The sequence below is a fragment of the Octopus sinensis genome, linkage group LG2 (genome assembly GCF_006345805.1).
Source record: "Octopus sinensis linkage group LG2, ASM634580v1, whole genome shotgun sequence".
Taxonomy (NCBI): domain Eukaryota; kingdom Metazoa; phylum Mollusca; class Cephalopoda; order Octopoda; family Octopodidae; genus Octopus; species Octopus sinensis.
Genome location: NC_042998.1, coordinates 183,415,996 through 183,434,756, shown reverse-complemented (window position 1 = coordinate 183,434,756; position 18,761 = coordinate 183,415,996). Strand labels below are relative to the sequence as shown.

Below are 18,761 nucleotides of genomic sequence, written 5' to 3'. Positions count from 1 at the left end.
TTATGCCATACAAACATAGAAAAGCTGATGTTAAAATAGAGATGATAATGAGCATATATATATATATATATATATATATATAATATATATATATATATAATATATATATATATACATACATACACACATTTTCAGTTGAGGAATTTGCTTCCCAATTACATGGTTACAGGTGCATGACAACTAGGGTGTCTTCCATTATAGCCCCAGGCTGCTCAAAGCCTTGTGAATGGGTTTGGTATACAGGAAAACTTAGAAAGAAACCAGTCTTATATATATATATATATATATATATACACATGTGCATGAATGTAATCCATGTGTTGTCTTGACATTGTAATAGTTGTCACTGTCAAGCAGTGTCATTCATTTCCAATATTCTGTAAAAACACAAGTAGCCAGGAAGAAATATTACCTTACCTGGAAACAAATGAGTGTTGGCGACAGGTAAGGCACCCAACCATAGAAAATCTACCGCAATAAATTCCATCCAACTCACACAAGCACGAGAAAGTGGACATTAAAGAATGATGATGATGATGATTCCCTTTAAAGTAAAACATCAATTGCACATAAGCATTGAGAGGAAACAAACTAACCCCCAAGCCAGACTCTTACATCTACAATCTTGCTAGTTTCATTCCTTTATTACTGTTTTTCCAAAATAGTTCTCTTATTGAGCTACTGAGTAGTTTGAAAATACTGCCTCTTTGATTATATATGGTCATGCTGAGGTGACTGCATTAATTCCAATGCTTATTTCATCGACCTTGGAAAAGTGAAGAGCAAAGTGGATCTGGGAAGGTCTGAACTTGGAGCATATTCCAAATACCTCAAAGTATTTTGTTTGCTGCTTTACCAATTCTGCCACACACATACCACCACTATATTTAAATATGAACATATGAATATATAGAGATATATATATATACATATCTATATACACACAGAGATGGAGATTTTTAAAGTTTATGGTCATGTATATGATCTAATTAATGAGAAATGATTGAAGATGTGTTCAAACAATCAAATCATTCCATAATTGATATGTTAAAATTCATTCATGAACAGCTACACTATTTTTGTTAACTCCTTCAGACAAGCATCGACCAGCATTAAAGCAGTTTCAGGAACAAAAAAAAAACAAAAAAAATAATTAGTACTGGGATTTTAACCATTAAAATCACTAGAGTACTTCAATTTAATTCAATGAAAGTTCTAAATAATACAGACATCCTTTCAAAGTAGCTGGAACTAGACCAAAAGGCTAGAAAGTGAAGGTGATAATTATGTTTCATTTTAGTAAAACTTATGAAAAATATTTCAGAAATATCATCCTTCCTATTAGAAGCTGGATTCCATATGCAATACAGGAGATTGGAACTGGAAAGAAAACAACCCAACAACTGATTAGCAAAGAAAATGTTGAAACTCTGTTAAAAAGACAATAGAGAAATCAAAATTTAAGTCACACAATTTCAACTGATACTTTTCAAGAATTATATCCCCAAAGGCTGAAAACCCAGTTATGAAAAATTTTGTTTTGACTGATGCTGTTGCTTTTCTTTTTCAGTGGTGTTTGACCAGAATACATGAGTAACTACATTTATATGCTTCAGGGATATCTTAGGTGAAGCACAAAAACATAAATGAACATAGTTCTTTTTGTCTGTGAGACACGGAATTGTTGAGTGATGGGATACAATATAGTAGTTTCTTCTCTTTATATTGTTTTACTCTACATAAAAAATTATGGCGTTCAAATCCAATATGAAATAGAAAAGCAAAGAATTACTTTTTTTCAGATGCAATTTAGATATAAATAACAGATACAGGATAGGCAACATATATACATAAAGCTAAGTCTAAACCAAATACCTTCTTCCCCTTACACAATGCACGTGTATATACACACACACAATATATATATATATATATATATATACATACACACACAGACACACACCAACAAAATACACAGATTAGCAACCCAGTAATAAGTCAGTACTCATTTTTGATAAAATTATTCAGTTTAACCAATGTTTTTTCTAGGACAAATCATGAAACAGGGGGGGAAAATATGCAACACGAGTTATATATATATTTGTGTGTGTGTGTGTGTGTGTGTGTGTGCATATATATACACACACGCACATGCACATTTATTTGTGCTTATGTGCATGTATGTGTGTGTATAATAGATAATTTAAAAGTTTTAAAATGTTACATAATTTTTTAAGAGCAATCATCAAATGTGTATGTATTGTGTGTGTTTGTGTATGTGTATGCATATGTGTGTGTGCACGCGTGTGCTATGTACACGTGTATGATTAATTAGATTTTCAGTTTCACCAGCCATTATTATTGTAGATCATTCCACATTACATAAAGCCAACTTGCTGCAGCATAAAAACCTACTACAAAGATTTAAACCATAGAAGCCTCAGCATCTATCTGCAGTGAAGAACTAATGTACTTTTTGTTTATAACTATTGGTATACTTATTTCCATAATCTATTTTTCTTTAACTTATGATTTAGTGATTATTGAAACTCTTTGCTATAACTGAAGCTATCTGTTTCCAGCATAAATCAAAAGATAGCAGATTTATTATGGAATCTGTTATAATTACCAATCCCAAACTTGAAACTTTACTACCAATAATCAGAATAAACCACACAGTTTGATTAAATTTATTTTAAAAGAAATATACTAAAATTTAGAAAACTAAAATTTAATCTAGTAGACATCAGATCCTCTATTGTAATCATGATAATGCAGATCAGAGCTGATTGGATCAAGTGAACAATCTGCAACATTACTGATACACAAACAAAACTATTGCTTGAAAGTCAATCAGGACTAGATATCTAAGTATGAAAATCTAAAGACTCTTTAATAAACAATATCTACTAACAAACTGTAGGAATAAAATAATCCACCTTTACAACATCAAGATTTTAAAAATTGCCACACAACACTTACTGAGCCAATCAATGTAAATATGACCAAGTTGTGTGCTTAAGAAGACTAACTGCTGATACCATATATTACTTGCATACTGACAGTTTCTGCTGTACAGCATATGTTGCTGATGTAAAAGTGGCATTTAAACATTAAGTACCAGGCAGTTCGATAAAATAAAGAGTCAAAATCTTTTGCGTTTACTGCTAAAATTAAGCAGTAGCTAAATTTTCTCAAAATATTTCAAGATAAGGATCTTGATTGATATGAATTAAATAAATTTTAGATTTCAGCAATATAAAGATTTTAGGTTTAAAATTATTTCTAAAAGAAATTTGATCAAATAAACATATTTCTGTTCTGTCCTAGACTAACATGTTTTAAAATATAGATAAACCATATCATAATAAAGATTTGCAATAATGCTGCCAAAAGCAGATGGTTCGGCTGAATCATTCCTCTTACATCAGCAACTGGTGTCTGAGACTGAGGTACAAGGTTTGGGTCTCCTTGAGACCTTGTGTTTTCAGTGCTGCAAATATAGAGAGAAAAAAGAAAGAGATAGATATGAGAAGCTGGTACTTGATTGGTTGTAAGGGAAAGATATGAAGATGACCTACTCAAAAGACGCCAGCATCTCATCACCTGAAAAATATTATAAAAGCCAAAAACTAATTTACATATATCAACATGTTTAGCTCCTTTTCATCCCCATATGCAATTATTGCAAGAAATAGTGTGGATTTTTATTTTTTTATTTAACATCTTTTTAATGCTGCAAATGTATGGGAGTTATTTTAAAACACTGATGTTGATGTAATCCAAGAAAATTAGCTCCAATAATAGCTGTATGCCACATCTGAGGAAAATTTGACTGATAAAACTGAATCAACACAAAATAAAAGGTTTCTCAAATTGTAATTTAAAAATATAAAGAAATCCGTTGACACTAACAAACTCATAATCAAGTTATTAAGTGCTAAACCTCTAAATGCCATAACTAAAGAACATAAATACTAATCCTTCAGTATGATCTACTTCACAGTTCACAAACTGATTATCATTCTAACAAAAATATTTTTTCAAAGCTGTAGAAAAGATTCTGAAGAAATGTTTTAAAACAGATTTGCAGACATACATACACATGCATGCACACACAAATCCATTAGAAAATTTGTTAAACAAAAATACAATGCCAACAGGATTCCCAGTTCATTTTGTCTTCAGAACTTGCAAATGGTTCCTAAAAGACAGCTCTTTCACTACAACTTGAACTGAACAAATGTTATAAAGAAAATTTAACACCAAAAATTTAGCTGAAAAATTTGAAGATATTTACATGAATTGTAGAAGCATGTATTTCACCAATCACTCAATTTATGGTACATAACAGAGAGTATCAATTTCAACAGTAAATAGTAAAAAACTAAACTGTTGCAGTGTGCTAAAGGTAACTTTTTTTTTATAGGTTAAAATGTTTTTTTTTGCATCAGTGAAGTACATCAATTAGTTTCTTGTTATAAGCATCATTTAAACTGACTGGCAAAAAATCAAAACCCATGTATGTTACAATTATCCTGCCAAGATATTTCCAGATCGGTATCTACAACTTCACCAATCAAACATACTAAACAATACCAAAACACAAATATGACCACTCATACATCTGAAATTACATTGTTGCAACAATACACACACAAACATCCTAGAGTCCGTTTCAGATTAAAACAAAAAAACTCATGTCTATTGGCAAAAATTCATTCAACACTGCACAACTAATTTTTATGCAAATGTGCTATTTATTTTCCACTTTTACTATAATAGTTTCTGTTACATTAAACTAGTGAAGTTGTACATCACTATTCAAGCCCACCTATTAACCAGCCCCTCACTTTTCCAAATGCTTATTCCCCAGAACCACATTCCTGGCTATATTTTCCTTATAGCTCAAGTTGAAAATCCATTTTGATCTCATTAGTCTAAGAAAGCCTACAAAATCTCAGTACTATGCCTCTGCCAATTAAATAGTTTTCAAACAATCTAAATACAGAGTATTCTACTGAAGACAAATTAACAATTAACATCGTCGGCATATATGCGCTTGTGTACTGCAACAAAATAGCAGTGATCATGCACCTATTACCACAACAATGAAAACAAGAAATCATCATCATTGATTTGAGTCAACTTTCCATGATGACATGGCCTGGATGCGTCATTGCTGTACTTCCATAGGGTAGGAAGACCAAATCTTACTCATTTTGGCTTAGTTTCAACAACTGTATGCCTTTCCTAATCCCAACCACTTTACAGAGTGTATTGAGTAGAGTTTTTCATGGCACCAGCACTAGAGGATATATATGAGAGCATGATGACTAGCAGGGGGTACATAAATAGCGAGGGGGGAAAATACTGAAAGCCCTGAACAACTTTGATAGAGTAAAATAAATATATCAAATACAACTAAAATCACCAACAGTGGATACAGCTGTTAGAGAAGCACATTTCCTTATCACACCAACATCAATTTTTTTTTTGTTCCAAACCAGATTGTTTTATGAATTTGACATTGTTTACAGGTTGTAACCATGCCAATATCAGGTGGCAGAGTCAGCCAATATGAGGGGAGTTTATAAAAAAAAAAAAATGAGGTCAAATATCTATGAGTGCAACTGTAGCTTCCACAAGTTTGTGCCACATAAATCTTCAGTAAAAGAAAAACCATGATGCTGCTCAATTTTTCACTTACCCACATCCAATTTGAGGACTTTGGCTCGTTCGTCTGGCTGCAAATCCAACTGAAACAACAAATATTTGATTTTAAGCCAAATAAATGGTAAAAATAAATTAAATTTTATACAGAATTCCCAGAAATCTTATTTCCCCATGCTATAAATATAATGATATCTTATTGTCATGCACATTCAATGCATTTAATAATCACATTTACCTGTACCTAGTCATATAGTTTATAAATGCTGTCATAAATTGTTTATACTCATAAAATATTAGGAGAGTATTGTAGCTCGCTTGAAGCATTGTGTATTGTTTGTAAAGAATAAAAAGTTTTGAATGGTATAACAATGCACTATAATACAGACAATGGGCTATATACCCGTTGTAATTTAGTCATCCATAATCTGATATGATATTTCGGAATGGACTCACTGCTATAATCAGTTTTCCAACGGCTTTTCTTTCTTTTTGGAAGCGTCTCAGCAGTGGTCTCACGATGCTCCTTCCAGAATTCCTCATGATAAGTGTGTGAGGTTGGCCATGTCTCAATCTCATGTGTGCTGGTACATCCGTAGCGCTGTTTCTAAGTTATGTATTATACGTGCAGCTTGCTTTTCCCCCCTTTTTTTTTGTTATAAACTACCGATGAGCATATTATCAAAAATGAACCTACACGCATCCAAATGTATCTAAATAATGTACTGATTACCAACCTCCAGCCTGTTGTTAATTTGGCGCCCTAGTCTGTGTATGAGTATAGCTTCCTATGCGTGTAGGTTTATTTTTGATAATATGCTCATCTGTAGTTTATAACAAAAAAAGAGAGAAAAAAAAAGCACATATAATACATAACTTAGAAGCAGTACTAAGGATGTACCAGCACACATGTGATTGAGACATAGCTGACCTCACACACTACTCATGAGGAATTCTGAAAGGAGCATCGTGAGACCACTGCTGAGACGCTTCCCAAAAAAATAAAAGCCGTTGGAAAACTGATTATAGCAGTGAGTCCATCTAAGAATATCTGAAGAAGGAATATTATTCCGAAATATCATATCACACTATGGATGACTAAATTACAACAGGCATATAGTCCATTGTTTGTATTATAGTGCATTGTTATACCATTCAGAAATTTTAAATTCCTTATAAAATATTAGGTTATATATAAGAGCCAAACACAAATGTAGAATCATTATTATAGATTTACGATACCATTAGCAAAACAATACCAAACTATTTCAGTGATATATTCTTACTGATACATAAATATTATATTTTTAACCAATGCAAATAAGGCCCAAATCAATCAATGACTTTCTGTAACTGTTTCACATACATTTTTCTTAGCATAAATCTTTGTCGGGGGAAGGGCTGTGAGACCAATGAAATCAACATGGGCAACATTCCTCTTGAATAGTTTCAAGTTGATATAGACGAGAAAAAACATGTTGATAAAAATTTCAGAGGGTTAGCAAACTGAGGTGAAAGGATTAGATATAGTGATTTGTATGGAACTAAGAGAGTGGACACAATAAGGGTAATAAAAAAGAGAGAGACAAGTAAATCAAGGGAGTTTAGCGGGAGTGACATGAAACAAACCAGCTCCAAAAAGTAGAGGCCATTGCACTATTGTTAGAAAAGGTAGAGAGATAGTATATCTGAGTGTCAGTTTTGGAATGTGCCAGTAATTGACTTCATAATAATCAATCTAGGAGTCTTTCTTTGGATAGTCTAGGGGAGGGGGTAGCAGCAGCATTGGCCTTGGTGTTGGAATAACATTGTAGGTCTCACTCATGAGAGCTTTGTAGAGGGTTCATAGCTGGGACATGAACTTTTTGGGGGCTCTCAAGTGAAAAGCCAGTCTTTGTCAATCAGATTAGGCTATGATGATGTATGTTCATCAGAAGAGATCCTCAGTGACATTTAAGCACAGTATTTGTAGCAACATTGAGGTTTTTCACTTCGTGCTATTCATCTTTACGGTGATAAAGTAATCATGATTTGTATTTTTTTAAATATGTAGTGACAGTGTGCAGTTTACCTGAAACAATATTGAATTCATGATCTTCTGAACACTTATTAGCACTTTATTCTCAGTGCCTAATTCCAGTTTCAAGATCTACAACTTTTCAGCTATTACCAAATGAATGCATTTCAATTGTTTAAGCAGTGTCTTAAGTGCATCACTAATGAAATAAGATCTCTGATCCTTCAATCAGAAAGTAATAAATATGCCTACACCCAATGCCAAGCTGTACTGACCTGTTGTAAAAGATCAATAGATCCTTCACAATAGGCCAGCACAAATCAGAAAGTGGCTAGGGCTAGATCACATGTCACATATTGATATGTATCTTTAAAGAAAGTGGGTGCTTAATAACAACTGAATAGGATTAGTGATGGAGTATGCATATGAAGTCTGCAATCATTTGTATAGGATATCTATTTTGAGAGACTGATGCTTACAAGCTACATGTTCTGATTCTATATAGAGAAAAGAGCATTACTTTCGCTATCCTTGATTTTAGAAAATAAAATGAAGGTTAAGAACTGCAATAAATGTGGGAATCTGAAAGGGGAGAATGTTGAATAAAATCACATTAACTAATCCTCCTGTATTTTCTTTTACCGAAAGCCAAGAACTTTTCAGTACCACCCCACTTATGTGTATGTATATATATATATATGTATACACACATACATAAATATATGAACTTGCATACACATTTATATTGCAGTATCTTGTGAATGGAATTTGGTGGATAGAAACTATACACAAGTTCAATGTGTGTGTATGCATTCATATCTTTAACCAAGATTTATCAACAAGGGATGTTAACAGTAGCAAAAAATTGTGCTAGTTGAATGAAATCCTTTCCACAGAGTTTACAGATGCTCCTTATCACCATTGCCATCAGAAATACATTAAACAAATGACTGGCCTGTTGGAACCTTGGAGCCAACAATGCTATTTGTTTACAAATTTTAACATGAAATTTTTTAAAAAAACAAGATATACGTAGCATTATTTACAGGATGTTCTGACTAAATTTGACAGTTTGCATAACAGGAAAACAATATTCTCATCCAAAAATAAAAAATATTTCAAAAAGTCAAGAATATCAATGAAATTACAGCTAAGAGATAAGTTTACTTAAAGCTTCCACTACAGCCTCAAAACAGCTGTGGAACCTGATGAATGCATTCCTGTGTCCTTGAGATCTTTGAACATCTTGATTTTATCTACCAGCTTGGCCATGGTGTCTGTCTTAGGGATTGCAATCAGGGGATTAGGAGGCCATAAATTGGAGCTAGCGAAGTTATAGAAATTCTTCAACAACCACATCTGACTCTTTCGGAAGGTATGGCAAGGAGCCAAATCCTGTTATCACACATATGGCCTCCCCAGCCAGAGTTTGACCACATTCTCCAGCAGTTTCACATCTGAACTGACCCTAAGCCCTCTTCAAAGATATGGAGCAGCATGACATCACTCTCACTGAAGACACACCCAAAAGCCATCAAAGTTTGGGGGATGTTAGTTTTCATGATACATGGGACATCACATGGATTGTAGGCAAGCTACCTGATGTTCTGTGTGTTGCGCAACTTGTCCAGGTGGAAGTTCTTTGCATCTAAAAACCAGATCATTTCCAGCTCAGCTTGTTCAGAAGCATTTTTGCCTTCATCAAGTGGTTCTCCTTGGCCTTGGCCATCAGAATTTGTCCCTTGTGCTTCTTGTACAACCACTTGTATAGTATAGATGCATGGTAATACTAGAAACAAAATATAGTGACAGATAGAGAGATTTAGTTACATAGCAGGGATGGTCAAATGGTTGCTCACAAACCACATGCATTTAGCAAGCAGATCATATGTTGGCTGAGCTATTTGAAGAACATTAAATAAAATTTGAAAATTAGTCAAACTTCTAAGTAGCCTGAGGGATGGAGTTTTGTCCATTCTTAGCCCATGCTGACAATGCATACATGAACATTGTTGTAAATTGTTAGGTCAGTTCAGTGCCAGTTCATGAGTGGCATATACAAGCTTGCATAGCAAACTATAAGCTTTCAAATTTGATCCCACTGAGTAGAACCTAAGTCACCATCACTTGGAAAGTTTTTAGCAGAATCCACTTAGGTTTTGGTCTGAAGATAACTTCCTATTCTTCCCACCGGTGTCAAAGGCTCTGAAAAATGATTGCAGGAGTTGACCTTGCCATTGGTGACATCTGAAATCTCATGTACAATCTACATGGTATGAAAAATATAATAGTCAAACTTGATTTCTACACGTGCATTTCAAATATGAATTGTATGTGTGTGTGTAACATTGTGACTATAGTTTTTCAATCATAACATTCCATTCTTTTAAGGAATCGGCAATTTTTTTTTCCCTCTGGTTTCAACAAACGCATTTCAACCATGATCACCCTAACAAATAATAGACGCAAATTTGTGCATATACAAAAATCAAAATTAATCGAATATCGACTATTTATTTCAAACTGTAAATAAAGTGCAATGCTTCCAGATATATATATATATATATATATATATATATATATATGTAGTATATCTTAAATGAAAGCATACAGATCGAAATAGGGAAATCCATCTGGTAGATATAGCACGTCTGCGGCTGTGCATGCTAAGTCGCAGATGTGTCACCACTTACACGTAAATAACATTTTTCAACCCGTCGTATTTGTGACGTTTGAAGAGATTGGGACCGCTAGCCACGAAGTTCTTGGGGTTTTTTTTTTATATGACACATTGGATAGTCCAGTGTTTCTTCAATCACTTCACCACCCGCAAGTAATGCTGTGAATGCCCATAGTTGCTTCCGTTAATAAATGGGGTGGGGGGTAAGCACACAATAAGAAACAAAAAGCACATTTATCTCTTGATCACAAAGAGATTGGAACTGTGGAACAAATTGCAAAACAGTTTATTAATAATTTTCTTTTTATTGATATCTTCCGTTAGGCAATTGTAAATCTGATAAAAAAAAAACAATCGTTCCCGCTGTTCATAGCTGCGAAGCCTTTACGGTACGTAATCTGAATCAGAAAAATATCTAGGTCATGGACACAGCGCAGACAACACAAATATAGAAGCTATATACATTATCATCGGCTTGGTAAAAGTGTTTGTTGCTCATTCAATAATTCTCAGACATTTAGTACACACATGCACTGTTATAGGCATATACCTATCGTATTCTATATTCTTTTCTCATAACGAGAAAGAAAAAAGTGAGAAATAGAAATGTTGACTGGATTATTAAAATTTGCACATTTATATATCCTGCACCTAATCAGTTTGAAATTGTTTACACACATTTTTTTTTTATCACCTTAAAGCATTTATCAATTAAAATGAGATAAGAGAAAATGGGGCTAAATGCAGTTTCGCACCTCTCCTTGAAAAATGGTTTTTTTTTTTTTTTTTTGAAAATAATTTCGGATTCCTACTTTTTAGATGTCGGAGATTACGAATATGCAAAAAATATTTTTTTATCCCGTCCCACCTCTTCTTCCCCCCCCCCCATTTAAACTTGATGAAACTTGGTAGTAGCGAATTGAACGTATGCAAATCGAAATTAAAAAAACAGACAAAAACATTAAAGTGAAAAGAACCAGCTCACGCCGATGACCAAGATATTTTCATTGGTTATCGGTGTGATGAAACAACGACAGCCAAAAAATCTGCATCAATTCGAAATTTTTTTTATTACATCTCTATATATATATAAAGCTGAAGTTGTCTGTATATGGCAGGTTTGGTAGCCTTCAACTAACACTATCTCCTCCGAGATCCTGCGGCACAAGTTGACCAAAATTGAGAGTATGATAGAAGAAGGCTTGCTCTTCCTTCCGTAGAAGATAAAATTCAAATCGGACCATCTTATATATATATTTAACTCGTCTGACAGGGATTCCTTTTCTGAAAGCTTTCAAATAATTAACCGTATTTTGTTGAGTTCACTATTATGAGTTAATCCACCCAACTCCGTTTACTTTTCCAAATGAGCTTTTTTTGTGTAGTTTTAACAATGCTAGTTGAAGCTGACGATGTGACGAACTTTGTTTCTTCTCCTCGAGATACCGTGCATATCGGATAAAAACCTTTCTTTTAATGTATACACGTTAAATACTGACATATTTTACAAAACATTTTATTACGCACACACTTTTTCATGTACTACAGATCTGATAAAGTCTACAAATCTCGAAATATTGATAAAACATAGGTAAATCAATATTATTAAGTTGATGAAAACCAGTAAAGCGCCAAACTAAATACTTTACTGAGTTTTATCGTTCAGTTAACTGGATTTGAGTCAACTTGGACGTTAATATGTAAACTCGGTCAATATATTCAACTAATAATATACATCTGTAAAAGTTGGTCTTGTGCCAAGCTGAAAAATCAATTCTACAAACCTTCATAGAGATTTTGTGTTTATTTTCACTAATTAAAATGCGAGTCATAATAATAATAATAATAATTATTATTATTATTATTATTATTAGGCAAAATGCTTCGCGTTCTAAGTTCAAATTCCGCTAAGTCGACTTTGTCTTCCATCCTTTAAGTGCCAGTTGAGCACTGGGGTTGATGTAATCGATTTACCCGCTCCCCGAAATTGCTCGCCCTGTGCCAAAATTTGAAACCATTATTATAAGGCGGCGAGCTGACAGAACCGTTAGCGCGCCGGACGAAATGCTTCGCTACGTTCTGAGTTCAAATTCCGCCGAGATCGACTTTACCTTTCATCCTTTCGGGGTCGATGTAATTGACTAGTCCCTTCCCCCAAAATTTCAGGCCGTGTGCCTCCAGTAAAAATCTATTATTATAATTATTATCGATCGCAAATTTGCGATAAGGCGGGTTTCTGGGTACTACTTAAATACAGAGGCCCCTAAAAACTAACCCTAACCCTACGGGACCTCTGAACAGCGACCGACTTTTCATTTCTACAGCATAAAATAATTATCGTAGTAACTCCAATATTTTATCGTTAAAATCTCGGATGGGGGTCAGTATTTACTGAATCGAAATGCTTTACTTATCTGATATTCCAAAAACTGCTGAAAGCCAGCAAGTGCAATTTATTTATGCTCACTCAGCTAAAATCTAATTAATATCTAAGAATACAACTGCAGCTGCTGTAAACTATAAATAAACATAGCAATCAGGTTTCGTGTTTGTCATGTCTTCTTCTAATCGTTAAGGTTTATGCTTGATGCCACTAAAAAAGGTATGAATGCTGCACAATTACATTCCCCATATATTTGCATTTTCAAAACCTTTTCTGTGTCTTAAGAAAGAAATATGCAAAATGTCTTCATGGACAGTTAAAAGTAACTGCAACTTCATACTGCTGTATAAGAATTGGGTCATTTTAACAGAACACCCGATACCACTTAGTGTCTGCAAAACAATATCATATCTATTATTAGTCAGGACAGACAATCTCAGATACTTTTACAGTGCATCATTATTTTGGTGAGATCAAATTTTGCAGATGCTGAATTCGCCTTTTTAAGTCTTGCTGCAAATTGGTGTCGGTCTTAATCAACATATTCCATCAAAATATGTAAAATAATGTTCGCTTAGTGTATTTATACTTCTCACATAAATAAGACTTCAATTTCGCTCTTCAATGAAATAACATTTACGCATGCAAACCACCACAATTTTTTCTCTAAGTGCAATACTTCCACCATTCTATCTAACCACACACACACAAAAAAAAAAGAAGAAACTATCGTTGCTTTGTTTGCTTGCCGGATATTTCAAGCCCGAACAAGTTTTAAAATTTATTATCGCTATTTACTTGACTATATATTAAAAAACTGATTTTTTTTTTGTTTTTCGAAATTTTTCTTTTCAAACGAATTATTTACAATAAACAATTGCAGCGTGGAAGGTGTTTGTAAGCCATTTAAGAAACACACAAAAGCCGTTCGATTCACTTCAACATTTAAGTTTAATTTGTCAAAATATTTTCGTCGCTAAAATCCGCGACCTGTTCACTGACAAAAATCCGTGCTGCATTTACAATAATTACTGGTTTATGAGACGAAATCAGTTATACAAAAAAAATGAACCGGCGTTAAAAAAAAATATCAACACAATTTCTGTCACTGATGCAAAAAAAAAAAATATATATATATATATATATTCAAATAAGGGCCGCCACGTATGCAAAAAAATATTGCATATTTTCCCTTTGCAAATGGGATCGAATAAACGGATCAAAGGAGTGTAAGGAACATCAATCTAATGATTATCCCTTTCAAGGATCTTGCAATATGAAAATCCTAATTTGGCGCTAATGCGAACTGAGTGTGTGCGTGTCAGCTTGATTGTGTGTAGATTTACAATGTCCATCCAGTGAGTGCTTCGTCCACATAAAGATTCCGACTAAACGGTTAGGAAAGCAAGACGCGGGACGTCATTGGAGATTGGCCTTTCCAAACGCTGCACAACAAAAGATATGGAAAATAAATAAGTAAGACCTCTTCAGAAACAGAAACGTTGTGATTAAGAAGAATCGTATTTTTCTTAGCTCATGTGATATGAAAATTACATGGGAGTTTCGGGACTCAGAATTCTAGAGTTTTCTATTTCCAACAAATACGTTAATTTATAAAAGAATGACAAAAGGTTAGGAGGGAAATTTAAAACAATTTTTTTTTTCTAAGTTATAAATCTGTGCCATGTTGATTGGATTTTTAAAAAATAAATTACTTGAATATAATAAATGCTAGGATTTTATAAAATTGCTTTTCTAATTTGCAACTTCGCGGTAATTTTGTCGGATTGTTACCAAGTGGCTCATTTACGCACGAGTGGTTTATTTTATTGATTCTTTAATCTCAAGTTTGCTCTGATGGAGTTTAACATACAAGCAAAGACGTTCCAGCCGTGACCACACCATCTTAGGATGTGATCGAGGAAGATTTGGCTGCTATTTTGAGCACGTCATGTAACCTGCTTTGACCTAAAAGTTAACTCTTGTTGGCTGTTTTAAAAATTTAGGGCAAATCTGCAAATTTAACTTCCTATGCAACTTGACAGGCTCCGTTGCATATGCTTTTAGCTTTCAAGAGTCGAACCGCCGGAGTTGAAAGGCCGAGATCAGCTTTCAATCATTATTGAGATACTAATCACTTTGCGTAAAAACAGTTTATTAATAGCTGCATAACAGCATAACGACAGACACACTCCATAAAACTAGTTTGCTTGAGTTAATATAAGAGGGAACCTTCTACGTGGTCGCTAGCCATATCGTCTTTAAAAAAGAGAGAGAGAGATTAATTAGATAAGTAGTCAGTCCTAAGATACGCTGACTAAACAAAAAGACAAGATGGCTTATTTATCTATAAGACTGGAAAGCTTTTGATCAGTAAACTAGTGGGGGCCAAAACTGATTCGGGAACCGAACATCATAGCTACCATACGTTTACAACTGATACAGAAACGTTTTTGTTAAGACTAAAAGACCCGCGTATCACCAGTGGCAGACAATGAAGAATCAAGGACAAACGGCTGGGACAGCATTTCAACCGAAGTGGCGGTAGACGTGTCCAGACCAATGCTTAATTGTTCACGAAAGACAGACTAACATGTATATTCTATAAGGCTTATTCTTCTGTTTATGTTAAACAATTTTAATAAAATAAAATGCATGTATATTGTTGTAATAGCATATATAGATAAATATACAGAAAGTAATTAGTTATGAGCATCTCAGTTTTTTTCTTCATATTTTACTTTCGGTGTATAAGATTAATTCTGCCTCTATTTCTAAATCTTACCATCATTAAACCACACACACGCGCGCGCGGCGGAATTTCAAATGAGAAGTACCATGCTTCATAAGAAATGAAAATGTTATATTATTAGCATTTAAAAATTTATTTAAATTAATTATGGAGAATTTTCCAGACTCCTTGAATGGTTTCTTTTTTCTATCTATCTAGATGATAGATAGATATAGATAAATATAGATAGATATAGATATAGATATATATATATATTATATATAGATAAATATATACTACTTGGTGAAATTGATGATTATTCCAAATTAATTAATTTCACCCTTTATTATTATTGATAAATATATATAGATATATAGAGATAAATATATATAGATATATATAGATAGATATAAATATATATAGATAGATATATATAATATATAGATAAATATATATAATATATAGATAAATATATATAATATATAGATAAATATATATAGATAGATATATATAAATATATATATAGCTAAATATATATAGATAGATAGATCCTCAAGCGATTCACTGCAATATACGATCAACATAACTAATGATAGCATTAACATTTCGAAATTATTTTCAAATGGACAGCAAATGAAATCTAATACAAATAGAGATATATGTAATCAGCACAACTACATATTTACTACATACAACTACATATATAATATATATGTGCAGCGAGAGGGAAATCAATTTATTTCTCCTAAAGGAGTCTAATCTAAAACGATAATAACAGAGGAAGTATATACCACGCTGAAAATTTTTATTTTTTAGATAAGATATATTTTGCAGAATGGCGACATGTAGTAATATATTACAATAAAGAAAATATTGCAGGGCATTTTTTTGCCTTGCTCAATGGGTATTTAAAGTACTTAGTAAATTTAATTTCTTCAACATTTAACTGAAATATTCATCTTTTTATTTTTTTTTCCACTAAGTAATTACCTAAATTGTTTACGTAAAAGCAAATATGAATTTAAATAGGAATGGGCGTTTTAAGCAAAACCTGCTTTCATGAATAATAATAATTAAAATTTATAAGACGATCTTTCGTCTCTAGTAGACCTTTCCGTCGATTTCCGTTCCGTAAAAAAATTTTTTTTTTTTTTTTTTTACATATGGGCTTGCGGGAACTTTTGAAGTAATATACATACATATACACATACACCGAGTAAAAAATTTCAGTTATCTCTTTCTTTCACACATTACTCTCTCTATCTCTTCACACACACTAACAGAAGCACTTCACTTACACAACATACTGCCTGTCTCCCACACCCCATCAATGCTCCCATGCACGGTAACTTCAAAAGAACTTCCCTCGTCATACAATCGCTTTCTCTTAGTCTCTTTCGCTCTCATTACTTCAAAAGTTCCCGCAAGCCCATATGTAAAAAAATAATTTTTTTACGGAAATCGACGGAAAGGTCTACTAGAGACGAAAGATTGCCAATTAAAATTTATAATATAGATGTGTGATTTTGCTTAATATTTAAGAGAAATTAATGAAAAATAAGAGACAAAACCCATTCTTATTATACATTATATTCCGTTTAATATATTCCTATGCAGACATGTGACGGGGATCTGGCAAAGATGGCGAGGTCGAGGAAACGACATTTATTTAATATATCGTTTGTTGATCAAATGCAATATTTCCACATTATCAATTAACTGAACAGAACTCACCTCCATAATATCACCGTTGTGCTTCGGTGCTTTCAAATCCGACATAGTAAGTGCCATAATGAAATGGAAAGTAATTCGGTATAAAGATGATAGGAATCCTTCGTGCTTGTAAAATAACACACACACAAGGCTTTCTGAAAGCACCTTGTTTCTCTTCAGTATATTTATTTATCTATATAGATAGATAGTAAAGTAATCAATGATCTTTCAAATTCTCTGTAAACGTTTAATTTATTGAATTATTTACAGGAAAAACGTTTAAGTACGACTAGAAATTCTCAGTATTTCGAAGTCGACTGACCAATGTTGGCTTCCGGCTGCACCTGCGTATTAAAGAACCGGAAGTCGGAAATTATGACGTCATATTTTCCTGAAATTTATATTGTAGGACAATAGATATAAGCTAACTGATTTTTTTTTTGTTTTTTTTTTTATGCATGTGAAACGAATGTATATATAGGCTTCTTGAATCTTTTCGGTTTGAACGACAGTTTTTTTTTAAATAATTTCCATGTAACTAAACTCTTTTAAACTTCGTATATTTATAGAATGTGTTTGTAAAACATCTTTTTCTCTTGGCTTTATTGAGAAAATTCTATAGTTTGTAAGATATTTGTTGTTGTTTTTTTTTGCTTCAATTTCTGCAATTTCAACCAATCAATGACGTCTATTAAGGTGAAAACATTATGTGCCGTATGAATATGTCCCTCGTTTAAGAAACAGATTGGGTTTATTTACATTTCTGAAGTAAAAAGATACCCTTCCCCCACCCTAACCCTAACCCCAAAATAGAATGAAATGCAATAGATCGATACTAGGGTCATCATTATGGGTGACAATTTCATATGACACCGCTGGAAAAAACTGTCGTTCAAACCGAAAAGATCCCATTACTGTTGTCTAGTGCAATGTTGCAACCAAGGGAGTGTATATACTTTTTTATTTTGTTTATTGATTACTTTTTTTATACAATTTTAAAATTAATTTGTAAACTGTCTTTTCTTACTGGTGATGGTAGTATTTTGTCTCTTAAGAATAAAATATGGAAGTGTGGCTAAAATAATAATGCAGAACTTTGATCCAATTATTAACATGTAAACGATGCTAAATGACATTGTGAATTCCAGACACTCATTGAAATACAGTTGGATGGGACTCATCTACAGGAAGAGTAACAACTGGTGAACGAAAAAAATGTTTGACGGGATCCCAAAAGACGGTAAAAGAAAGAAGGGACAATAACGAACGAGATGGGGTGAAATGAATTAGGTAAATTTAACAAATATTGAAGAGCGGGGTACCGAAATTTATGGAGAGATCAGAGAAAGGTCTTTACTCAGTACTGAGAGAGCAATAGCTAAACTACTGTAAATCCTCGAGTATAATCCGCATTTCCCCCCCAGAATTTAAAGGTCAAAATCCCTAGTGCGTACTATATGTGAGGTTAAAAATGAAAAATATTTTCTATGCAATGTCCTAGTCTCTATTTGCTGTCCGGCAATGTTTATTCAGATGCAGTTTGTGATGTCGGGCGCGAAAATAC

The 18,761-nt window shown here is 33.2% G+C and overlaps 1 protein-coding gene across 5 annotated transcripts in view; it reads right to left on the bottom strand.

Moving 5' to 3' along the window:
• Nucleotides 1-17,535, bottom strand: part of LOC115230727 (poly(U)-binding-splicing factor half pint) — a 48,505-nt gene extending 30,970 nt beyond the window's left edge. For 2 of the 5 annotated variants that reach the window (XM_029800873.2, XM_029800887.2), the window contains exons 1-3: nucleotides 17,219-17,533; nucleotides 5,711-5,759; nucleotides 3,427-3,493 (exon numbers count right to left, since the gene is read on the bottom strand). Coding sequence is in view for 2 of the 5 variants with exons in the window: in XM_029800867.2 (XP_029656727.1) it covers nucleotides 5,711-5,759; nucleotides 17,219-17,275 (106 nt within the window). In the remaining 3 variants the exon portion in view is untranslated. Of the gene's footprint in view, nucleotides 1-3,426; nucleotides 3,494-5,710; nucleotides 5,760-17,218 lie in introns of all 5 variants that reach the window. The other 3 variants (XM_029800867.2, XM_029800862.2, XM_029800881.2) reach the window with 3 other exon arrangements.
• Between the last annotated feature and the right edge of the window lie 1,226 nt (nucleotides 17,536-18,761).